Below are 27546 nucleotides of genomic sequence, written 5' to 3' on the forward strand. Positions count from 1 at the left end.
TTTGTAGATGGTCACATTTGAGACAAGGAGGTCACCTATTGAGATGGATTCAAGATGGCCGCTATCGCTTAACCGGCTTGAATCAGCTGTTCCATTTTTTGTGCCGTTTTCATGATATTTGTGCTTGTTGCCTGTTATTCGTCTACGTTATTGTGTTCATTATTTATTGGCTGTTCAGTTCTTATGTGTTTTTTCATCTCCTTCTTTTGGAAACGAGAACAATTGGACTTTTTCTCAGCTGTCATGCTCCACTGTTTTTGAACAAACCGCCATCACGTGATATTCACCTGTCAATCCATTTACGCTATGATGGACCCTCATTAATTTTGATAGGTGGCAGCCTGATTATTCTTGGAGATTTCAACTTTCACTTTGACTGTCTCGGAAACCCAAACACTTAAAAACTCCTAGATTCCATTAATGTTTTCAACCTCAGACAGTGAGTTAACCAACCCATCCATAAACATGGTCACATTTTAGACTGGATTCTTCATAGACCTGATGATAACATTCTACGGTCCACCCTGGTATCCCATGAACTTGCATCAGATCACCTCTGCATTATATGCCATCTTGACGTATCAGTCCCTAACCCTCCACCTTTATCTGCTACTAAGAGAAACCTCCATATGATAAATAGAACCAAACTAATGCATGACATCCAAGCGAACCTAACAACTTGCTTACCTCCTATAGCAGAACAACTGTGTTCTTCATGGTATAGCAGTGTTTAGGACCAGCTTCGCACTGCTAAGAAAGACCGCCGTAAAGATGATAGGCTTTGGTTTTCCACCAGACTCACTATTCATAAGCAAATCTATGAAGCCACTAAGAAGAATGTCACAAATATAGTCCATGCAGCGAAATCAGCCCACTACACTACTAAGATCATGGAAAGTTCCAGCTGCAAAGAGCTCTTCAAGATTACTTACAAACTAATGTCAAGGAACAAATCTACAACACTTCAACTACCTTCTCTCCAGTTGACCTTCTCGACATGTTTGCAAATTTCTTCCGTGACAAAGTACAAACCATTAGAGATAAGCTTGACACCACAATTTCAATTGACTCGTTGTCACCATACAGTTGGGATACAGAATTTGAGCAGCAACCATTAGCAGCATTTGAACCTGTCTCTATGGATTTCGTACGTCCAATCGTGATGAAGAGTGCACCAAAGTCATGTGAACTTGATCCAGTTCCAACATTACTGCTGCTTGAGTGCTTAGATCCAGTATTACCTTCACTAACTGATGTTATTAATACCTCTCTCTCATCCGGGGAATTCCCATCATTTTTCAAAACTGCCATTGTAAAGCCTCTGCTGAAGAAACCAACACTAGACCATAATGATTTAACGAACTACCATCCAGTTTCTAATTTCCCATTCATATCAAAAATTTTCAAAAAGGTTGTTCTATCCCAGCTTGTATCTCATCTGAATTGAAGCAGTCTTTTTAGCAATGTACAATCTGCATATCACCCTTGCCACAGTACTGAAACTACTCTTCTAAATGTAGTTAATGACATTCTCTCTGCTTTGGATAGTGGAAAGATTACAGTCCTCACCCTCCTTGATTTGTCTGCAGCATTTGACACAATAGACCATGATATATTACTTCACCGTCTCCAGCATGTATTTGGCATTCATGATACAGCCTTACTGTGGTTCAAGTCCTACTTGGTCAACAGGACACAAATTGTGTCTGCAAATGGAATACACTTCAGCCCAGTTGATCTATGTTGTGGTGTTCCACAGAGATCTGTTCTTGGACCTGTTCTCTTCATTCTATACACTTAGCTTCTCTCAAGTGTAATAGATCATCATCCAGTGTCTCACCAGTTGTACGCTGATGACACCCAAATATACAAATCCATCCACCCAACTGAAGTTGATGCTACCATCCAAGGTGTAGAGAGGTGCATTTCTGATGTGAAATCATGGATGACATGTAACAAGCTGCAGATGAATGATGATAAAACTGAAGCCATTCTGATCACAACACAAAGACTTTCTCATTCACATCCTTTACCCCAAAACAATAAATATCAGCAACACCAACATTAAGTTCACACAATCAGTATGAAACCTAGGTGTTACTCTGGACAGTACTCTCACATTGCACCAACATGTCATGAATATATGCAAGGCTGCATATCTTGAGCTGAGACGCATCAGCTCCATTCTCAAATATCTTTCAGTTGATGCCACTAAAACACCTGTGTGCTCATTAGTACTTTCAAGACTCGACTATTGTAACTCAATTCTGTCTGGTTCATCTCAATATCTACTCCAGAAACTTTAAAAAGTTCAAAACACAGCTGCTCAGATCATACTTAGAGTACCACGATCAGAGCACACCTCCCCGCTGCTCTGTACCCTACACTGGCTATCCATTCAATCCAGAATCAAACACAAAATTTGTTCTCTGTGCTACGTTTCACTGACGGACTCCAATCCAACATACCTATCCAACCTCACCCATGTGTACACACCAGCAAGATACTTAAGCTCCTCTTCTGACAATCGTATACTCATTATTCCCACTTTGAAAACAAAGTCATATGGACAGCATTGTTTTGCATACCAGGGCCCAGCAACATGGAATGAATTGCCCACTGAATGAACTTAGACACAAAGACAGTGATCCCATTGAAGAGTGCTCTCAAAACTCACTTATTTCGACTGCAAGAACAAACTTAAAGACCTAATAATGTTTCCTACCTTAAATATTTTCTGCATGTTTTTTATGTTTTCTAATTTCATGGTGTTTGTTTTTGTAATCATATCATTATATGTTTTTTATCTTATAGTTGTTGTCTTATGTTGTAAAGCTCTTAGAGCTTCTAAAGATTAGGCGTTATACAAAGTCCTCATTGTTATTATTATTACATTTATTATTATTATTATTAATATTATTATTATTATTATTATTATTGTGGAGCAGATCTGCCAACTCTTACAAATTTACCATAAGGCGTACTCAGTTAACTATTAGGCTTACAGAAATGACCCTTAAATTGTGGGCTTACAAAGCAGTAGCCATAAAAATACCATTGTTGTGGTCAGATCTGGATATTTTATTATCCAGGTTTGGTCTGGATCCAGGTTTTCATGTAAGACTCTGTGGAGTTGGTCAAGGAACCACACTAACTATGTATGAGTTACCTCAGATGCTTTAATCGGTCCATGTTCATGCAAAATGCCCTTATAATAAAGCTGCTTTTTCATTATGTTATTATCCGAAAATGTCATCCAACAAGCTAAAACACATTGAAGGTGAAGGGGCAGTCAGACTCTTACAAAGTCCTAACAATTCACACAGAGATATGAATACATATATTTGGATAGATGATTGTGTTTGGAAGAAAATCAGGAAACATGACAATTACATTTAATCCAACATCATGACTTGTTGTTTGGATATTGCTCAATGTTGAAGAGACATTTTACTGAAAATTGGTCCTGGAAAGATAGAGACTACAGTGAGATTAGCATGTCAAAGGTCAATGTTTGAGAAACTCCTGGAAGGAAAATGGCTTCCACAAAATAATTCAAATCCTATGCCACACCCATGATGAGGCATTGTGGATTGCTTCCTTTTGAGACTAGAAAGGCATCTATTGATTTTAGTCAACAGGTCAAAGGTCAAGACTACCAAGACTGAATGAGGAAGAATTGTTTCAACAGAATAGTTTGCATTTTGTGTCATTTACCCTGACTAGGCATTTGTGTGGATAGCTTGCTTTAAAGATTGCATTTTGTGTCATTTACCCTGACTAGGCATTTGTGTTGATAGCTTGCTTTAAAGATTGCATTTTATGTTGTTTACCCTGATTAGGTTTGTTTGGTGGATAGCTTGCTTTAAAAATAAGGTCCTAAAAATAAAATTAAAATTGATTTTGAAATCTAGTATCAGATCAAGAAAGGAGTGTTCTACAAAAAAGAAGTTTCATAATATTTTATATCACAATGTGGGCTTATAATATTCTGTTTATAGTTCTCTTGTTCAGGGGTTGATAAATTCTTATATTAACTGATTCAGAAGTCAGTATATGACTTATTTTTTATATGGCATGTAATTTACAATTTGTTTGATATGTTTATTAATATACTGAGACAAAACTTGTCAAAGTTTAGTTGGGAAAAATGCATGTGATTAAAAGAAAAAGAAAAAATGGAAAATTTCAGAAAGCAGTTTTGGGGCCATGTAATCTGATGTGCTCACCTCTGTGAGTTTGAGTCTCAGCCCTGCAAAGGATGTAAGAAAACATGGTCTGTCTACCATGTATAGCCTATCATGTGATGAAAATGACAATAAGCCTCATGAAACTAAACCTATTTTCTCTTGTAAAACAAACATGCATAGTTGAAAATGTAAAAAATATGACTTTTTCACTGAACGCATGCATTAGGAATAACATTAAATGAAAGTTCATTCTTATCCAATCTTTGTTATTGAAAACTAAAACAACAACAAAAGCTTGTATCCATGCAGGAGGCTCACTTACTTTCATTTGCAATACCAATATACATATATGCCATAATCCCACTCACTTCCCTCTCTCTCATACACACAGTAGATGAATATATAGATTACTCATTCATTTGGAGAGATTCACCTACATAGAAACCATGGTTCTTATTATTCTAGGTGAGATTGCCCCTGTGGGTCCTACTTCTTTTGAATTTGTGGTGCCAAAAGATGCACCTTTGACCATCTCACCATCTGTGGGCACCATTGAACCAGGGAAGGTAAGACCAAGATAATTTGGTGTCCTCTGTCATTTGGTGAAGGGATATTGAAATTGTCTCTCTTGGTTCATCTATCCATGCTTCTGTCCATCCATCCACCATGTGAATGTTCCAGTTTCCACATTTATTATTAGATTTAAATCAATGTGCTGTGTATATTTATTTCAACAACTGCTCCAATGAATTTGATGATAAATTCATTTAGCATATATTTCTTGAGTTATTGCCCTTGATCATATAGGCATAGGTAAAACACAAACATTAGCATAAATATTTATTGTAAAGTTGTAACAAGCTTGGCTGTAAATGTTTGGCTCAGCAAGACCTAAGATCAGTTGAATGCATAGTTGTGACAGGACATTAAATCCATGCATTTCAAAAAATTTATTGGTAGATTGGGTCCTAAATCAGTATGATTTTTCAAAACATAAATTCTTTGCATTTGAAACGACTGACAACAAAATAAGTACAGTTTTCACCATAATATGTTTTCTCTTCATATTACAAGAGTAAAAGGACAACTTTTGAACATGAATGGCATATGATACAGTAATAATTGATGAGTGAGGGTATTGTCAGTTAGATGAAAAAGGAAGAGATGTATATGTTAGTTCACTGCGAAGATTTATTACAGAATCCACAAGCATTTTATTTTCCTTGACAACTGACAGGTGACCACTGGTGACATTTATTGTGATTATTGCATTTCACACTTAACAGGACTACAATAGGTTTCCAGTCCAGATGTCCCTTAAATCACTTAGAATGTTTTGAAAAATGGAGAATGCCCTCATTGTGTCAGAATTGGACCTTGGCAAGGACAGAATAGCCATGTTCATCCTGACACAATTTTTTAACTTCATTTGCCCTATGGCTGGGTTGTTTAAAGCTACAGACTGATCTCCAACACCATTTGAAGCAATTTTTTTTAACTTGTCGTAATATTTCTTAGCTGGTGACCTTTTAGCTCTGGGAGAAAGTTTACATTGTGACATTTTGACATGAATTGCTCCAAAAAAAGATACATAGAGCTGCCCTTAAATATTCCGCCTAAAGCATCTTGATAAACACAATAACAATAAAGCAAGACAAACTTTTCGATTGTACTTGATGAAAGTATTTCTGCCAAAATCATTGTTGGTCTCTCCATTTATTTCACCTCTGTCAGTGGTTGGCAGATTTTTAATCAAAGACTCACAAGCCATCATTGACCTGTGTTACTTTTAACACCCCAATAATTATTGTGCCCTTGGGTTTGAATTCTCCAAATTAGAATACTAAAGTAATCAGTAATAAGGTAGTCAGTTGACATCTTGTTGTGTACACATCTGGATGGTTGTATAACAATTTTAAATTAGATTACTCAGAGCACACCATGCTCCAGCTTTTGCACTGGTGAACAGTTCTGTCCCCCAGTAGACTGTTTCTGACTTGTTTCTGTAATGAGTGGGTAGAACATATAAAATTACCATTTGTTTCCAAGTAAAAATGTCATATTTTAATTTTCATAAGCAGTAGGCTTTAAGTATGCAACAGTATGTGCTGTAGATGGCCCTTAAAATTATATTTGTGTTCTACTACTGGTAAAATCCCATTTATGTCAATTGGTTTGCCTGCTTTGCACATATTTCTTTAAAGCTATGTTCCTTGATAATTTAACATAAGCAATTGGTAATGCACAACCTTGTGAACACTCTAGTTTCAGCATTTATGGATAAATTTATATGTGAAGATTCATCACGTCAGTAGCTTTGAAGATCTACCTAATCTGCAAATATTTCTCATGAGTTATTTCCCATTGATTTCCACACTGCATAGCCTAGTGAACAATATTGCCTCCACATTTATTATTAGATTTCAAGATAGTTTTACTCCCTTTTAAAAGGACTAGAATAATGTATCCAATTCACACTTTGGGCTTTTGGAGATGGGGGACATTGGCTGTTTGAATTATAACTACTCGTCACACTAAAATTTAAGGCTTGTCTCATTTTTGCCGTCCAAAAAGATATTCTGAGATTCCAGTTATGGAATAATACAATAAGAGAGATTACCTATTATTCCTTGTACCTCTATCAAATTGAAAGAGTAAAAGGGAAATGAAATGAAATCTTCATTCATAAGCTGATTATTGTAGAGAAAATTCTCAATAAAAACTTAGTTATGGAATTAAAATTGATGCTTAATTACATCACACATGTATCAAAAGATTTGGATTCAAAATATTGCTATCATAGTCTTTTTATAGTCATTAGTATTTTACTTTCTTACAAAGAACATTTTAAAAAATATTTGTAGAAGAATTTTATTTTTAAAGTATTTTAGCAATTTTTAAATTTTTTAAAAGTTATAGACTTTTTTCGTCCACATTCATTGAATAATGATAGATTTGTGGAAACTATAGGATCCCATTCTTCAAATCTTGTTATCTATAGGATTGTCATTTTTCATAAAACCACAACAATTGATACCCACACAGTTGAATGAATATCTGTTTGTGATTTTGAGATTTAAACTTGATCATGAATGGTTCCAACAAAATTTAGCTAAATATCATCTCTGTACAGAAATGCCGAATTACTCTGCGATTTTCACCAAAACTTGATGAGAATACCATCAAGCAAGAAGCAGTTAGGATGGCCACACGGATGTTGGAAATTCAGGCTGAGAAAGAGTACAAGGAGGCACTCAAGCGGGAGAAAGAGGCTCAGGAAGCAGCAGCTGTAAGTATCTGATGAAATTATAATAAACTTACTCTAAAATCAAAAACCCTTTTGAATTCACAAATCTTAATGGCACATTACACCGGAGTTTGAGATTTCCAGACTTTGATGGATCTATAGTTGATTTCAAAGGGTATTAGAAATAGTATCCAGTGCTGCATCTTAAAATCTATTGATGCAAACAGCCTGAATCAATAGAATAAATTTTGCTTGGACTTTCTTTTCTGTGTTAATCCAGACCATACGCATACAATCCAACTTCAAATGTTCAGGGGTCTTGTCATGTAAATTTTCATAGGTAGTCACATCAGATTACAAATTACATGCTAATGTCTTCTTTGTCATTGTTGACAAACACTATTTTGTAATAATTATTTTTTTAAAGTTCATTTTTAAAAGGGAGACCTTTCCAAAGAAACTTAATGAAAATATGAAATTGCTTGAAGAGTAAATGACCAGAAATAGCTATAAAGTTGGAGCCTGTGCCCCACTGCAAGAAGAAACTATGGAACAGCATGGCATCAGTTTTAACATTATTTGAATGCATACTGTTGGCATTAACAAAGGAATAAATGGTATGGGATTATAACAGCCTATTTAAAAGAAACTTTATTTATCCATTTTCCAGGCTGTTTGCACTGATACGTCTACAGACGTAGCACTGGATGTAGTTCATAATACCATTTGAAACCAAATTCATTTTAAATACCAAAACTGTATTGTGTTGTAATTTGTTCCCAAATTATACTTCTTTGTTTGATTTACCATATTCATCATTGTATGCAGATTTACCATATTCATCAATGTATGCTATGTTTACTCAAGTGTAAAGAGTTTAGAACTGGATCAGCCATTGCTTATATTTAGGCAGGGTTTTTGTTTTTCTTTCTGCTGATGATTTGAAGCAAACCTATCTACAGTATTTTGGTGTGTGTTACACATAAGAGAATATCATAATGAAAATACTCAAGAATGGAATTATCCATAATCTATTGTCCCATTTATCACTGGTTTCCCATTTATCATTGGTTTCTCATTTATTATTGGTTTCTTCATGTTCTGTTCTGTTAAGGTTTTTTAAAGTTAACGTGACAGCCAGTTGTATAACATTGATCTTGTATTCTTGTATAGAGTTGTATAAATTGCTTTGAAGAAGTACAGTATGTACTTAACATTAAAAATATTTTTAAAATACTTTTTTCAAGTTCAGATGGTAGAAGAAAAAAAGTAATCATGCAGTTGTCTAATTTTTGCATCAGTTTTATAAGAAAAACTAGCTGCATCCACAGTTTATCTATTTAACTGTAAAATTTAATTGTCATCAGTCTTCTCAAATAAACATAAGAAAATAATTTATTGCATGACTTTCAATTAAAGTCTGTTTCATATTCCTTTGCAAGTTACAAACGTAAAACTCCATTTAATTCGGCTCCTGAGGCCCACACAGTTTCTTTGTTGTTGATTTGTCTCTTTTCTTTTCAACAGAGGTTAATACTCCTATTTGTTTTCAGGAAAGAAAACCAGTGGCTACTCCGGTAGTACAAAAAATACAATTATGTGATTTTCACCCATATATGTCCCTGTTTTCACTTTTTTAAACAGATTTTTGTTGATGATTTGGCCACACCCACATGTCCATGTTAATTTCACTCCCGTCTACATTCTTGTATTGAAATTGTCTCTATGCTAAAATTGACCATACTACCAACACTACTGTACCAACACTACTGTTTATAGCCAGGAAAGTGTCTATTTGTGTCATTTGTTGCATGTGGAGTTGGGTTTGCTTTCAAAAGATATATATATGGACTACTTATTTGTATTTATAGCATAATATCATTTATGAATTTTGTATCTAGTTACCATTCTGAATTTAGAATACACCACATATTCCGTATTTATCTGTGGATAAAATGTGCATAGACTGCAGGCAGAACAAATCCAGATGTGCTATCACATATTGTACTGGCAGAATGGGTTGTTTTCTATCTGTGATTAAAAGTATATTTTTTTAGACCCTATCTACTAGCGCATTGTACAAACCCAAGACATAATTTTACCAGCCTAAGTTTTAAAGTTAAGTCTGGACGTTTGATTGGTCAGTGTTAAAAAACATAAATTTCAGAGAATCAAAATGCTAGACTAGATATTTTAGTTTGAATCCTGATGTAAGTTTTGTGGGAGAAATCCAGAATAGTCTTTGAGGTTTGAGCTTGAGTTTACAGTTTAGTTTAGGGTGTAAGCCTATCAAAAACAACCTTTTAAATGTAATGTCATTTGTGATTGGTCAAAACCAGATATCAAACACAGAAATTGAGCTCTTGACTCACAACTAGAAAATAAAAAATCATACACAGTTTCTCATTCAAATTTAGCATGTTTATAGAGAAATAAGTAATAATAATAATAATCCAAAATATTCATGTTTCATACCTCTCTCAGACTGATGTTATATTAGATAACAAGTTTGGAATTTTGAGCATGACATTGAGGTTAGGCCTGGATTTCACCAACAAAAACTTAGCAAGCTGAACTGGAAATTCAAGCTGCAATTTGGTGGTAAGACAATAGTTTTAAAATAGCTATACACTACATAGAACATTTTTGTCATTCATTATGATTCTAGTAGACTACTAGGATTCAGAGTGGTTTTAAGAAGGAATGCAGCTCAATTTTGACACATTAAGTATTAAGCCATTGTGTGATCCATTGACTGGCTATTTATTTTAATGTTTCCCATGTAGGATTTGGTAAGTTTTACTTTTTCTCTAGAAATTTGGAAGCAATTTGTCTGTGCAATGTCCTAACCATAGAATGTCATTTCATCCCAAGTAAATCTTTGTATTCATTTATTGGACCATATATACTCATTTATCAGTCAAGTTCATCTGCAAACAACATGGACCCCGTTTGATCTGCCATTACATCTTGTGCTGGAACATCAGGGTTTATGTTGTTTGTTTTATAGGTAACTCCTAGCAAACTGCATAGACCCAGATCTGTCAGTGTATTATGTGATAGCAGGTCTGTGTCTGTGCAGTTTTGCAGTTGGACTCAAATTATAAAAAAGTATTTATGGTAATTTGTTGTGAAGCATTTATTTGTAAGCATTCTTGTTAGCTGTTTAAACAACATTAACTTTATGTGTGCAAATATGCAGTTATAATTACTTTGAGTACCACACTCACTTATCAGTTGGGTAGATCTGCAAATTGCATACACCCAGATATAATGTTTCATAATGGGCTAGCATATATGGGTCTATGATATTTGTTAGAAGGAATGTAGAACAAATAACATAGACCCTGATCTGTTTACATATTAAGTGATGGCAGATCAGGGTGTATGGGGCTTCGAGTTGGACCAACCTATACGTGTGTATATGCAGTTATATACTTACAGATATACTTTTGATGCTGTAATGCATGGAAAAATTTACATCTAGGTAGAATGAGTTCATAACTTCTAACAATAACCCAGGGCTATTTGTGTGTTCTTTTATTTTGTTCTGAGCTTTAACTCTGTAATGGTGGTATTTATTGAAAATGATAGTGATTTGTTTGAGCATGTATGTTTGTGTATCATTATAAACCTGCTTATTTGAGTATAATAAGTACCCCACGTTAATCATTATATATATATATATATATGATCTTACATAAATGATCATTTTAAATTATATTTTTATAAAAAGCAGATTTCTTTTATCTTTGGTGAGATTAGGAAAGCAGAAAATGTAAACAATTCTACGAGTTTGATAAATTTGATAGAAATGAGCACATTTGGAAGATTATTTTATATTGATAATTATATTGAACATTGAATATATGGAACATTGTCAACCCATTTATGTGTAACATTGTATACCTTGATATGTGTAACATTGTGACCTTTATATGAGAGGCATTTTAGACCCTGCTCTGTGGAACAGTGTAGATTTTTATATGTGCTACACTATAGACCCTGATTTGTGGAATGATTTACATCCTTGTATGTGATGCATTACAGACCCTGATATGTGAGAACATTATGGAGTAACATATTGGGATCTGTGACTATCAAAGCTGGGAATGTGTTATATACAAGGTCATTATAAAATATCAGGTTTGTGTCAGGTTTGTGTCAGGTTTGCAGCCTGTCTGTTATCTTATTTCTCAGGATGTAGTAGAAACATTTTGTACATTTTATGATGTTTTTTCTTAATGTTTGGGACAAATCATAAGTCAGAATAAAATATATTAATCGAGGATGTTATATGAGTGCTTGTTTCAATCAAGTTTGTGAAACATATTGAATATTTTGCAAGTTTTGGTGAGCAAAACATTGAAATTATTCAACAAGTTTTGTAAATTACTGATTTTATTTGACTGAACTGCAGAATAGTGAAGTGAAATGACCTTGAATTACATTTGGAATACCTTTAATGGTCATGTTGTCTTTCCGGTGTGTGATATTTTTTTATTACATGCATTACATATACAGCTTATGAGTGTATTAACATAGATAATACAGTAGTCATATGATAAATGGAAGATTGCAATTGTCTGATGGCTTTTTAATACTAATTCAGTTGGTGTGGGAAGGGAAAGATAAGTGTAGGACATGATGCAGTAATCTGTCATCCTTCTCAAGCATCATACTAAATATCATGACCCTGTTGCAGTAATCTGTCACCCTTCTCAAGCATCTTGAAACTGATGCAGTAATCTGTCATCCTACTCAGGCATATTGACCCTAATGCAGTAATCTATCATCCTTCTCAGGCATCTTGATCCTAATGCAGTAATCTGTCATCCTTCTCAGGCATCTTGACCCTAATGCAGTAATCTGTCATCCTTCTCAGGCATCTTGACCCTAATACAGTAGTCTATCATCCTTCTCAAGCATCTTGACCCTAATACAGTAATCTATCATCCTTCTCAGGCATCTTGACCCTAATGCAGTAATCTGTCATCCTTCTCAGGCATCTTGACCCTAATACAGTAATCTATCATCCTTCTCAAGCATCTTGACCCTAATACAGTAATCTGTCATCCTTCTCAGGCATCTTGACCCTAATGCAGTAATCTGTCATCCTTATCAGGCATATTGACCCTAATGCAGTAATCTATCATCCTTCTCAAGCATCTTGACACTAATGCAGTAATCTATCATCCTTCTCAGGCATATTGACCCTAATGCAGTAATCTATCATCCTTCTCAAGCATCTTGACACTAATGCAGTAATCTATCATCCTTCTCAAGCATCTTGACACTGATGCAGTAATCTATCATCCTTCTCAGGCATCTTGACCCTAATGCAGTAATCTATCATCCTTCTCAGGCATATTGACACTGATGCAGTAATATATCATCCTTCTCAGGCAGCTTGACCCTATTGCAGTAGTCTATCATCCTTCTCAGGCATATTGACCCTAATGCAGTAATCTATCATCCTTCTCAAGCATCTTGACACTGATGCAGTAATCTATCATCCTTCTCAGGCATCTTGACACTAATGCAGTAATATATCATCCTTCTCAGGCAGCTTGACCCTATTGCAGTAATCTATCATCCTTCTCAGGCATATTGACCCTAATGCAGTAATCTATCATCCTTCTCAGGCATATTGACACTGATGCAGTAATATATCATCCTTCTCAGGCAGCTTGACCCTATTGCAGTAATCTATCATCCTTCTCAGGCATATTGACCCTAATGCAGTAATCTATCATCCTTCTCAGGCATATTGACACTGATGCAGTAATCTATCATCCTTCTCAGGCATCTTGACCCTAATGCAGTAATCTATCATCCTTCTCAGGCATATTGACACTGATGCAGTAATATATCATCCTTCTCAGGCAGCTTGACCCTATTGCAGTAATCTATCATCCTTCTCAGGCATATTGACCCTAATGCAGTAATCTATCATCCTTCTCAAGCATCTTGACACTGATGCAGTAATCTATCATCCTTCTCAGGCATCTTGACACTAATGCAGTAATATATCATCCTTCTCAGGCAGCTTGACCCTAATGCAGTAATCTATCATCCTTCTCAGGCATATTGACACTGATGCAGTAATATATCATCCTTCTCAGGCAACTTGACCCTATTGCAGTAATCTATCATCCTTCTCAGGCATATTGACCCTAATGCAGTAATCTATCATCCTTCTCAAGCATCTTGACACTGATGCAGTAATCTATCATCCTTCTCAGGCATATTGACCCTAATGCAGTAATCTATCGTCCTTCTCAAGCATCTTGACACTAATGCAGTAATCTATCATCCTTCTCAGGCATACTGACCCTAATGCAGTAATCTATCATCCTTCTCAAGCATCTTGACACTAATGCAGTAATCTATCATCCTTCTCAAGCATCTTGACACTGATGCAGTAATCTATCATCCTTCTCAGGCATCTTGACCCTAATGCAGTAATCTATCATCCTTCTCAGGCATATTGACACTGATGCAGTAATATATCATCCTTCTCAGGCAGCTTGACCCTATTGCAGTAATCTATCATCCTTCTCAGGCATATTGACCCTAATGCAGTAGTCTATCATCCTTCTCAAGCATCTTGACACTGATGCAGTAATCTATCATCCTTCTCAGGCATATTGACACTGATGCAGTAATCTATCATCCTTCTCAGGCATACTGACCCTAATGCAGTAATCTATCATCCTTCTCAGGCATATTGACCCTAATGCAGTGATCTATCATCCTTCTCAAGCATCTTGACCCTAATGCAGTAATCTATCATCCTTCTCAGGCATATTGACACTGATGCAGTAATCTATCATCCTTCTCAGGCATCTTGACCCTAATGCAGTAATCTATCATCCTTCTCAGGCATATTGACACTGATGCAGTAATATATCATCCTTATCAGGCATCTTGACCCTAATTCAGTAATCTATCATCCTTCTCAAGCATCTTGACACTGATGCAGTAATCTGTCATCCTTCTCAATCATCATACCAAATATGACCCTGTTGCAGTAATATGTAATCTTTTTCAATCATCATGCCAATTATCATGACTAAGTTGTAGTAATTTGTCATCCTTCTCAAGCAGCATGCCAAATAGCATGACCAAATTGTATTTTGTGTAAGTGGAAATTATTACACAGACAGTATTCCATTATATTACTATTAATGAAAATGTGACATTCAAACCCCCAACCATCACCACCAACCTCTTCTTCTTGGTGCCTCCAGCTAGAATCCAAAATCCCTGTGAAAGATTTGATCCTACTGAATCTCATTATCCTTTGTAAATTGATGTAGTGTTCTGGTTACAAGCAAGATTTTAAATTGTCTATTAAATGTTGCTTTTGACAACCATTACTCAACCAGCCCTCAGAGCTGAATTCCCCTGCTTATCTTTATGAAACATAAGTACTGAATATCATCATCCATTTTCAATCTGTGTAGTTCAGGTTTCAAGTAAGATTACAACATATGACTTTCAACCATCTTTCCCATCTCCTTGCATGACTATAAGATGAAACTTAAACTCTCTTATTAGTCGAGTCCAATTGCAAACTGCACAGACCTATATCTGCTATCACATAATACACTGGCAGATCTGTGTCTGTGCAGTTTCATAGGAGGAATCAGTTGAACCAACAACTTAGACCCTGGTCTGCTGGTGCTTTATGTGTATGTTGTTTGCAGTTGGAGTTGACTTAAACCATGGACACAAATTTTAACAAATAAACTCTACTGTCTAATTTTCATCAGTATACAGACTTATATAATCTTTTTATTCAAGTTGGGCATATTCATTTATCTCTGTATCTCCACTAAGCCAATGGAGACTGACCATTTAATTTTGGGCAGTAGGGATGGGGTCCATGGATATTTTGAAACAAATTTCTGGTCCCCAAACAGTTTGAAAACAATTATTCTTGCTCTTAATATTAAAAAAAATTAACTGATTATATCCATTATATTAGCTGGAAAATAAATTATGTTAAGATAAATGAAAAAAATCCAAGTGTGAAAGGAAAACATTGAGCCCCCATTAAATGGTTAGTCCCTTCCTATATTCTTTGATTATCGGCTATTGTATTCAGTAAGAGACTATAGGACACAGATATATTGCTCTCTGTACAAATTCTATGTGCTAAGTCTGCCATTGGATATAAAAATTGGGTACCCTATTTCTGTGTAATGATCATTGGGTACCCTATTTCTGTGTCATGATCATTCAGGCACTATGGACCCATCAAACACTGATATATGGAGTCAAAGTAAAGAACACAAGTTTTAATAGCATTAATACATTACCTACCATAATTGCATTGATTTCCTTATCCAGAACGCATAGTGCCCCATCCAAGCAAATTATTCCCTCCTCCAATTAGCACTGGATGGCCAGAGTTCCCAGTCTGACTTAATAGTCATAGCCAACATATGGAATATATCCTCCTCTTTTGGGGGGACAACATACAGAGCTCATTAAAATTTGGTTTCATATTCAGGTTTAGACATTCTGAGGCATTTTGCGTAACTTTTTTCTGTCCATTAGGTGTTTGTCTCCTTAGTCCTGCTATATTTGTTTGTTATCTATGTTCTAATTGTAAATTGTTGGCATATTTCTGCACCTTGCTCATTCAGCTTTTTCCACCATAATTGTTCTTATTCTAGGGTATGTATTTTCTACCCATATTTGGTTGTGGATTCTTTGTTTTGTGGGAATTTGTATCTTTCAGAGTTTATAATGTTGCAAGGCAATGACAAGTGTGGGCACAAGAAGCCGCCATGGGGGACTAACCCCACCTGCTTAGCATGCACAGATGAATGTCCCCTCTTTGTCTTTTGGTCTGGCCAGGTGTGAAACTTTACTGAAAGTCGTCATACATACCAGGAGACGGGGGATGAAGTTTACTTCCTCATTCCATCAGGCTTGTGCCTTAATCCTTCTAAAACTGAGGCCATAAAGATTCTCTCAAGTCTGAAGAGGTTGTCAGAGGCAGCATCATATCTTGCAATGTTCTGAGAGCTGACACAGAAATTTTCCCAGGGACAAGAGTTCACCAGACAGTGGAAAGGGTGGTCTATCCCCTCTTTTACTCTTGGACAATTAGAATCTGTCTCGAGGTGTCAAATCAATTTGTCACCTTGGCCTCATAATCCCCCCACCCAGGTCTGAATCATCACAAGTAGGGATATTAAGAGGGGCTAGGTTTGCCTATAATTAAAACTTGGAGGCCTTGTGATTTGGATTTTAATGTAGCTTTAACAATTTTTCATTCAAATCGCTACGATGTCTGCAGTGTGGCAGTTTATAGTGATGTCTAGCACTGGGGCATCATGCTGCAGACATGTAGCATCCCATTCTTTTGTAATTACAAGCTAACATTCTCAGAGATTCTCTTCTGATGGACCTGTCCCTTTGTTGGTGGATGGTGACCCATCTTGGTCTTTTCCCAAACCTAGAGAAGTCCAATCTCATGCCTTGTCAGAGTTTTGCACATGTTGCATTGAATAGGGAGATTTTGTGTTCCTCCAGACAGGATTGACTGAATCTTATCACTTATAACAGCTTTTCTGACAAAGACCACATTGTCAGCTCGCTTATACCTCTGTATCCTGGGGATTCTGAACTTGGCCACAGACTTGGTCCCCCAAGAGAGACTTTACTTGTGCCTTCTCCAGTTCCTGTTTCATGGAAACTGGAGAACACACAAGGACCATGTATCATCTCAGATCTCAGAGAGACATGATTTTCACCAGCACTTGCACTGGTGGCTAAAACTGGTACCGATTTCTGATCTGAGTCCCAATTAGGATGTCCTTAACCCCATTCTTTTGGTACATCAGTGTATGAGATTAGGGATCAAGTGTTCATCTGGAGCCAGAGGGTATGGTTGTCAGGGATTTGATTGCAGAAGGAAGGAAACCTTCATATAAGCAACATGGAAATGGAAACAGTGTTTCTAGCTTTATAGGAGTATGTCAACCTCGTATGGTGTAATTGCATTATGATCACCTTAACTAATACATTAGTATTAGTGTACCTTATGTGTCTTGGAGGTACACAAACCCCTTCTTTTTGTATGGAAGTCTGGAACTCCTCTGATGGGCATCCTCCAAGGAGATCACTCTCTTAGTCTGCCATATTCCAAGCAATAGGAAATATCCTGGTTGGCAGTCTGTCTAGATGGAGTTTTGTGGTACTTGTAGAATGATTTCTACACCAGTCAGCAGCAAAAGCACTTTTACACAGTGGGAGAGACTTTTCATAGACTGGTTTGTTATTAAATTTAACTTTTTTGTCTCTCAAGTACTAGATTAAAGGGCCTGGGCATTGGACCCTTTCAGTCTAAAATGGTATACCTTCTCACCTTCAAAATAATTCTGCATGTGCTCCACCAAGTCAGAATCTCTCCTGCTTTTCTCATCCTGGTACTAGGCCCCAATGGTCATGGTTCAATGACCTACTTAACCTGTTGGTAGACAACCCCAGGGATTACTGCATCGGAGGGACCTGCTGTTGCAGCAGTATTTCTCCCTTTTTATCTTTGACTTTGGAAAGGCATTTTTGTTTTTTTATTGGACCTTAACAACACATGGGCCAACCTTCTAACATCATACATAATCCTAGCATAAGTGTAAGCACAGTAGTTTCCTTCACAAGCTTTTTGAAGCATTCAGCCTCCTTCCTCACTGGCACATTCAGCAATACAGCTGTAGGAAGTTGTGTATTGCTGCCATCAAAGTGGGGCTGGGGCTAGGGTAAAGCTAATTCTGTAAGATTTGCCTGCTACTGTTGCAAAGATTCCCTCTATCTCACTCTGAAGATGGTATTCTATATGTTGGTTGTCACTAAGGAATCAGACTGGAATCATGTTATTTTCAATTTTGGCCTGCTAATGCTAATTGGAAAGGAGAATTATTAGCTTGGACTTCAGACTGTGAGTCCTGGAGAAAAATAGTGGTGGAGGAAATTGGAGAGCATAGAGAGCATTTTTGGATCTTGGACAATTGACCAGTAATGGTTTGAATGTATCAGAACCAGGGATCAAAACTAAGACTGCAGAGGTGCATATTCAAAATAAAACAAAACTAGAAATATGTAATAAAAATACTCCAGATATAATTTTAATAGAGTTTTATAAACCAAAGCACTTTGGACATTCAAATTGTAACATGAACAATTATAACATTATTGTATTACTGATCATCTATTTTTTATTTTAGGAATTGGTGAGTGCTAGGGTACAGATATTCAGGTCATTTACATGCACTGCTGAGAATAACTTGACCTCATGCTCAGTTACTGTGATTTGAATTTCATAATAAATACAATTTTTACTTACTTATAAGCAGAGTCCAACAGTGAGCCATAGTAACAATGAGCTGCCATCACGTAATTTGTCGGTAGAACAGAGTCTGTTCTGCTTGCTAGGATTATTCATTAGAACAAACAACAGAGGTCCTGATCTACTGTAACATATTGTGACAGCAGATCAGGATCTGTTAAGTTTGCAGTTGGACTGAACTTATAAGCGAGTATATATGGTAATACTTTGCATGCAGCATACAGGTGTTACAAAGTTTCAATAGTTTAAAGATGCAAATTTAGCAACAAATATAAATCAGTAAAATTTATGAAGCAATGCAACAGTGTATATAATATAAATTTTGCCCAACATAAATTTCTCAAAATTTTCAGTCTGAATTTACTGCATTCACAAAAATGTATGATGATAATATATTGTCATTCACATTATGAATTTAAAGGAGTTTTTTTGATCTTTTAAATTAATCCATTTAAAAATAAATAATTAGTTTTAACTCTTGTTATTCTGGAACCACTGATTTGAGGTAATATTGTCATGAAATATATATGAATATGGATTCATTAAGTTTTCTTTAGTATTAATTTTAATCGATTTTATGCATATTAAAAAGAAAAATTTAAAAGCCCAACAATTATCTTTATGTGGAAACGACATTAACACCTCCAATAAATGAAATTTAAGTTGTGACAAAAACATCATTTTATGCAAAGCCTGAGAATTTATCTCCATGAAAATACATGAGTAAGTACATACCTTAATGTCTATAATTTTGTTAATTGACTTTTGAATCATTTTCTTGTGTGGTTGAAAAGTAATTGGGAAGCATACTTTATTAATCATACATAGATTTTCATGTCTTAAAAGGAATACCAAGTAATCAGTCAGCTGATTCATAGATACGTAGATTTTCATGTCTTAAAAGGAATACCAAATAATCAGTCAGCTAATTCACAGATACATAGATTTTCATGCCTTAAAAGAATACCAAGTAATCAGTCAGCTGATTCATAGATACAGTGTACGTAGATTTTCATGCCTTAAAAGGAATACCAAGTAATCAGTCAGCTGATTCATAGATACATAGATTTTCATGTCTTAACAGGAATACCAAGTAATCAGTCAGCTGATTCATAGATACGTAGATTTTCATGTCTTAAAAGGAATACCAAGTAATCAGTCAGCCGAATCATAGATACAGTGTACGTAGATTTGTATGCCTTAAAAGGAATACCAAGTAATCAGTCAGTTGATTCATAGATACAGTGTACGTAGATTTTCATGCCTTAAAAGGAATAGCAAGTAATGTCAGCTTATTCATAGATACAGTGTACGTAGATTTTCATGCCTTAAAAGGAATACCATGTAATCAGTCAGCTGATTCATAGATACATAGATTTTCATGCCTTAAAAGGAATACCAAGTAATCAGTCAGATGATTCATAGATACATAAGTTTTCATGCTTAAAAGGAATACCAAGTAATCTGCATGAATAATTACAGGACAAAAATAAATCATGATTTTTGAGAATTAATGTTTGTATGAAAAATTGATTGGTACAAACATGCCAGACAGTATGGTAATATTCAAACATACTATTGAGGTCAAGTTTTTAACTATTTACAGGATGTTCAGTGTTTCTTTTTGAAGATATTTAATGTGGTTTAACTGGTTGGAGTTGACAAACTAATATTACTGATGATAACGAAGCATTGTTGTGAAGTGCAGTTTTGGTTTATTTTCATAGTTAAAAAGGAGTCTGGCTAAAATTGGATTTTAATCCTAGGTTGATCAATCTTTGTCAAGGTTTCTTGTGATCATTCCCACCCCTTGTTTGGATAGTTATGTTAGGCATATCATATGAAAGCACACTGTAACTGTCCAGTTATCTAACAATGGGTGGGAAAGGAAACGCTGACTTGGCTGAATCTACTATAAAGATTTTAAAAGACAGTAAGGGTTATGGCCAAATGACCTCAGCGTTTATTAGCCAGTATAATCAGTGCTCAAAGATTTTATAGCCATTTGAAATTCCCATTTTAATACACCAATATTTTCATTCAAGATTCTCATCTTCCATGAGATTTTGTAAAATTGATTCTTAATTGGAAATTTGACAGGAACAGTTTGATTGCTTGGTTAGAAGGTAATTCAGAATTGAACCACACAGTTTCCATGTCAGACCCTTACAGCAAAAATTATTATAGCATTAGGATCCAGTTTTAATCAGACAGCTAAAGAGAAGAAAGCAGAACGTCAGATGTGTGCCGTGGATTTCTCCTTCCTTCAACTGACAAGAGCAGTCCTTAACCACAAACTTTCTTACTTCTTAGGAATATGTCAACTTTCCTTATTAGATCATCTGTCTGTAATGCCAAATGAGCTTATGTTATGGCTTTGTGTCCATCATGCATCATAACCTTCATATGTTTGTCACCATTTTTGCTCTTTTCAGCTCCTCAAAAAAGTGCTCAGTTTAACCAAAATTTGCTGGCTTCAAGACCTTTCCACAGGAAGCCCTCTGGCATCCATATCCTTAAAGTTCACGTAGATGATGCAAGTCCACCTTCAAATATGGCCACTGTTAGAAAAAGCTATAGATAACTATTTAATAGAAAACATCATCAGGTGGCATTAAGGTCTTTCCAATTATGTAAATGATGTGGGTCTGCTGTCAAATATAGCTAACATTACTAAACAAAGATAAACCCTTATTTTACTTCTAAAACCTCACTCAGTTTTTGATTAATCTCGAAACAAAGTATACTCCAAAGTAACCCAGGTAACTTGGCTAACAAGCAATGATCCAGTTGTATGACTGATGTTAATCAATGAGCAGGCCCACTTAGGCCTCCTGTATTTTTTTTCTCATATTTTGGCAGTGTTACTCTAATTCTTTTTGGATTTAATCCTAGATTTATGTCTTGATCAGAATTATACTGTTTTGTTGTAAAAATTATATTTTCTTCAGTATCATATACATCTTTGTTTGGAATATTATATTTCAGAGAAAGCTATGGATAGAAGCAAAAGTATGATTTTTATAGTCTGGGTTTCAACAAATTCTGTGCTAAATTATACTTCTTTTTTATGTAACATCTACATCTTATTTCTTCAAATTCTTAATATATCTTTTATTATTTTATAAATAAATTTATATAACTTTTATTTCAACATATGGATGATGGCTTTCAATAATGTTTCATTTGAAGATGGAAATTTATATCATTAGTGGAATATTAGGATATTAACGTGTATTGTATTCTTTTATGTATTAATTGGCTTTTATTCAATGAATGGTCCTACATTTTCCAATTTTAATATTTTTAAATGTATGATAGATTTGTTTTGTACCTTTTTTTCTATTACCTTTAATACAATTTAGTATTTGAGTTGGTGTTGGAACAGTGTAGAAAAGAATACTTTAACATTTTTTTGTAGTTTGAATATTTTAGTACATTTTGTAAATTTGTTTTAAGCCTGTAGTGGTATGTGTACAATGATCAAATGAATTGTAGGAGCTTTCCATTAAAAAGGAAATAACAGCTAACCAGGTTGCTATGGATACCAGTTGGTATTGTTTTGGAGCATTTCTTCCAAACCTGATTTGTCTTTAATTGATTTAACACTCTACTTATCTATTGTAATTAGTTTGAATTTCAAAATTATGGTTGTTGTCATTTAATCAATACAGTTACCACATAAACTCTCTTAGAAGTCAAGTCCAAGTGCAAACAATGTAAACATTGATCTGCCAGCTGCCAGCTGGCAGAAGATCATGGTACATGATGTTTGTTCTACTGTTTACTCCTTAAAAACTACATAAATTCTGGTCTGCAAGTGCATTATGCAATGGCAGATCTAGGTCTATGTAGCGTGAAGTTGGAATTGACTTATTAGTGAGCATATATGGTAATCAGTATTAATAAATAATTTTGATATTTATAATTTATACGGTTAGAATTCAAACTAAATTCAAAATTAGCTGGATTTTGTTTGCTTTACATATTTTAAAAATTGAAGGATGGTAATGATTCCTAATTATGTTCACTAATTCCTGGAATCTGGATTAAGGTTTTGTATTCTGGAATCTGATTTAAGTATTTTTGTTATGGAATCTGGAATCTGAGCTTTTTGGATTCTGGAATTTAAGTTATTGGGATTCTGAAAGCTGAGTTACATTTTGGCTCCGAAAGTTCTTTAATATTCAAGCTATATCATTTTGAAGGATACATTCATCTGGAAGACAATTTATCATTCAACATGATGAAGCATTTTACTTTTAAGAAACAATCCTGTATTTAAAAAAATAAAAGGCATAGTTATTTTTCTCATTTAGACTCACAATCAATTATGTTTTATGTACATGTATTATCACAGAAAACATAACAATATTCCATGAGAAAAAAAGTGAGCCATTTAAAAAAAAATCATTAAAATTATAAAATAAATGTATACATCCACATCATGGAATTAGCCTACCCATGAACTAATATCCTTTTTTATTTTATGTTCATTATAATACAGCTTATGATTTGCAAATGCCAGTTTCTTCAATTCGATTATTTGTTCCTGTTTATTTTCATTTATTAAAGAATTTTTAATAGAAACAAAATTATGAAATAATGTTTTGCATCATCAACTAGTTCATTACATCATAAACCTGAAATGACCTTTATGATTTTTTGCTGTTTAAATACATGTAACTTATAATTATAACCGTATGCAACAAATTATTTGACCTGAAGGAAATATAATTAATTTCTCTTTTTCAGCTTTACATTCTTGTGATCTGTCATTAAGATTAATAGGTACCATTCACTGTGAGTAGGTTTACTTATAATTTCTTCTTTTTCATATCTAGCAAAAAGCTGGAAGGAAAGGGGGTGGGGCAAAAACTCCAGCACCAAAGGGTAAAACTGGTGGGCCAGCAACAGGGGCGACACTGACTATTACAGGACCAAAGCCTGTCACCCAACCTGATCCTGACTCCATCTCAAAAGAGTAAGTTGTCAGCTCATTTGATGATAGTTTGACCACAAATATACCAGTTATCATCCTGGAAAAGGTGACTGAAAATTCCCAATTTATCCATAGAGGTTAATCCTTTCTGGTTAGCTCCCCTTGTTTTAGGGATCTTGTTCAATCAAAGGTTGTTGCTGCTGCAAAGTAGAAGCTCTGATAAACAGAGAATGTTTGAAAAAGGGGTGTTGGCAGTCTCTCTTGTCCACTGGTAAAAGATAATTCCTCCTTCTGAGTATTTTCATGATCATTTGTACTCATGAAATATGACAATATGGCATGGTCCTGTGGTTCATTAGATTATCACTAGATGTGGGCACAGGGATCTGTCTTACCCTCCTCCTCCCCCCACCCCCCGTGAACTTTATTTGTTTAGTATAAGTGCAGCTGGCTGCTTTGAAGGTTAGTAATGCACCTAATCTTGAATGCAGCTGCTGCAGCCAGCCATAATGTTCTTACTGGCCAATACCACTGATGTGTAGTTCATCATAGCAAACAAAAACAAAAGACTTATAATTTTATCTGAAGGAGAAAAATACGGATGACCAGTATTAAACTTGTAATGTTATCTCTGGGGGTAAAAAAAAGGATGATGATAGTAAAATGTCTTTAATATTGAAAGCAAAAGAAATTACATTTAATTTCTAAATTTTGTAATAAAGATCTGTTTGATTTAATAATGGAATACTATAGCCTAGTACACCAGTCATGCAAAAAGATCAGGACACACATCATTTTCATACAGATAAAAGTGTTTGGATTAATATGATGTTAGAGGTCATTCACCTTTATGAGATGGTCAGTGTCAAATGATCTGTTAGCATTGATAATGATTTGCAGTTCATTTAGCTTTTCAATTCTGGCTTTTCCTTTATTTGCCCTCACCCCCTTGTTATTTTCCCCTTTACTGATCATGTTTTATTTCATTCTTTTGGTGCTTATTTCACTAGTTTCCATAGCAGTAATGGTGACTTTATATTTTGCTAATTATATGCAGTCAAACCTTGAAAAATCAAAGTGCCTTAAGCCAATCATTTTTGATTCTATTTAATTTATAGGTTGCATTTTAATTTTTGGTTGTAAGTTTAATGTTGGACTGAGTATGTCAGAACATTGATTATTGGAACTAGTATTGATTGAGTTATTGGAACTAATATTGATTGAGTTATTTGAATTAATATTGAGTTATTCAAATTAATATTGAGTTATTCGAATTAATATTGTATTGATTCTTGTGTAAAGTACACCCATTTGCTGGTTGTACCTACAACCCTGATTTACCAGTACAGTTTTCCTGGGCAGATTTGAGTCTATACTGTTCACTGTTTGATAAATATGGATTGTGCTAATTTCTTTTTTAGCTCTGCAGCATACGCTGCTTCTATAGGCTCCTTACTGAGGCAGTTTAAAGGAAAATTTAACTCCTTTGTTATTCCTTGTTATGTGGCATCAGGTGCCTGTGGAAATCCTGGGGAAACAAAGTACAGGTAAGTAGAAAAGATACACAATAGATGAATTAATTCAAGACCAAATATCAGTTGGGATTTGTTTGTTGAGATAAAATAATTATAATTGGATTATGATGATGTTCAGTCCACTTTTACTTTATCCTCAGCACTTATCTTATTAGACTCCTAATATCAGTAATTTAAGAATCAGTTTGAAATTGAGCTAAGAAAATCAGAAAAATCTGTGTCAGTATGCCTTGCAGGACACTCACAAACATGCCAACCCATATGATTTTACATTAAGGCTTGCAGAAAAATCAATGTCATTATGCCTTGCAGGACACTCACAGACATGCCAACCCTCATGATTTTACTTCAAGACTTACAGAAAAATCTATGTCATTATGCCTTGCAGGACACTCACAGACATGCCAACCCTTATGACTTTACTTCAAGGCTTACAGAAAAATCAATGTCAGATGCCTTGCAGGACACTCACAAACATGCTGACCCTTATGATTTTACTTTAAAGCTTGCAGAAAAATCAATGTCATTATGCCTTGCAGGACACTCACAGACATGCCGACCCTTATGATTTTACTTTAAGGCTTACAGAAAAATCAATGTCAGATGCCTTGCAGGACACTCACAGACATGCCGACCCATATGATTTTTCTTCAAGGCTTGCAGAAAAGTCTATTTCATTATGCCTTGCAGGACACTCACAGACATGCCGACCCATATGATTTTACTTTAAGGCTTACAGAAAAATCAATGTCAGATGCCTTGCAGGACACTCACAAACATGCCAACCCATATGATTTTACTATAAGGCTTACAGAAAAATCAATGTCATTATGCCTTGCAGGACACTCACAGACATGCCGACCCTTATGATTTTACTTTAAGGCTTACAGAAAAATCATTGTCAGGTGCCTTGCAGACACTCACAGACATGCCAACACTTATGATTTTACTTCAAGACTTACAGAAAAATCTATGTCATTATGCCTTGCAGGACACTCACAGACATGCCGACCCTTATGATTTTACTTTAAGGCTTACAGAAAAATCAATGTGAGATGCCTTGCAGGACACTCACAGACATGCCGACCCATATGATTTTACTTCAAGGCTTGCAGAAAAATCTATGTCATTATGCCTTGCAGGACACTCACAGACATGCCGACCCTTATGATTTTACTTCAAGACTTACAGAAAAATCTGTCATTATGCCTTGTAGGACACTCACAGACATGCCGACCCATATGATTTTACTTCAAGACTTACAGAAGCAACTTTAAGTCATGGACTTATGGAACAATAGTAAAAACTGTTGAAATGTGATTGTTATGGTTAAACCTAGATATTGACTTTGTCAGAGTTGGTCTTGATCTGGGTTTAGGACTTAGTGGAGTTATTCAGGGAACCAGACTAACCTTAAAATGGGTAACATAGACACTCTAGTCTTTTCATGTTGTTCATGCAAATCAGCTATTGGATGAAGCTTTTGTTACTGTATGGGCTTTAAATTTGGTCCAGGAATATAAAAAAACACCACATTGAAGACAACAGAGACTATCAGCTTCTTGACAAATTCAAATTTTTGGCACAAAAGTATTAAAATAAACAATATTCATATACTTGTGTATGCTTGAAACAAATTAGGAAATATGACAGTTGCATTTATTGGACATCATTTCATGTCAGTTTTGAGTGATGTTCACCATGAAAGAGTTTGCAATTAACACACTGAAATTCTTGCAGTTTGGAACTGCAGTTTCCGCAACTAAACTGGAGTTCATTCAGGTCAAAGTGTATTTTACAAACATTTTATTCAAACAAAATGTTGCCTTCACTGCATCAGACCACACTTCCTTACTTTCCAAAACCATGTTTTCCAAGTTGAAAATAGCAGTTTGTGATATTTCATTATACCTTACCTGAACTTGATCTAACTTACAGAAGAAAAAAAATTAGCTGCTTTACTAAGATCTGTTTATGTGTGCTCGGTCTGCACTCATTTGTCAGCCCCCGCCCCCCAGTGCTTTTGCAAGGCTGCATTTGTTATTGAAATTGAAAGCTGTAGAGACAGCTCCTGATAAATAATCCCTTCTACTGAACAAAATGTTCACTTCTGTTTGGTTAATACTAGGTATGACTTTGATGATAAAGTTAAGGGTTGTACACTTAATTTGACTTTGATCATAAAGCTAAGGGTTGTACGCTTAATTTGACTTTGATCAGGGGCCCCAAGTGGCCGAGTGGTCTAAAGTGCTTACTGTTCCAGATCA

At 35.2% G+C, this 27546-nt stretch overlaps 1 protein-coding gene across 4 annotated transcripts in view; it reads left to right on the forward strand.

Annotated features, from left to right (window-relative positions):
• LOC149781860 (cilia- and flagella-associated protein 74-like) overlaps positions 1–27546 on the forward strand; it is a 193628-nt gene that overhangs the window by 91448 nt on the left and 74634 nt on the right. For 3 of the 4 annotated variants that reach the window (XM_089936056.1, XM_089936057.1, XM_089936059.1), the window contains exons 29-33: positions 4656–4756; positions 7324–7479; positions 8991–9014; positions 23647–23786; positions 25166–25291. In XM_089936056.1, coding sequence (XP_089792182.1) covers positions 4656–4756; positions 7324–7479; positions 8991–9014; positions 23647–23786; positions 25166–25291 — 547 coding nt within the window. The remainder of the gene's footprint in view (positions 1–4655; positions 4757–7323; positions 7480–8990; positions 9015–23646; positions 23787–25165; positions 25292–27546) is intronic. The other variant, XM_089936058.1, reaches the window with a different exon arrangement.

The sequence above is a fragment of the Sinohyriopsis cumingii genome, chromosome 15 (genome assembly GCF_028554795.1).
Source record: "Sinohyriopsis cumingii isolate HCF-2022 chromosome 15, ASM2855479v2, whole genome shotgun sequence".
NCBI lineage: Eukaryota > Metazoa > Mollusca > Bivalvia > Unionida > Unionidae > Sinohyriopsis > Sinohyriopsis cumingii.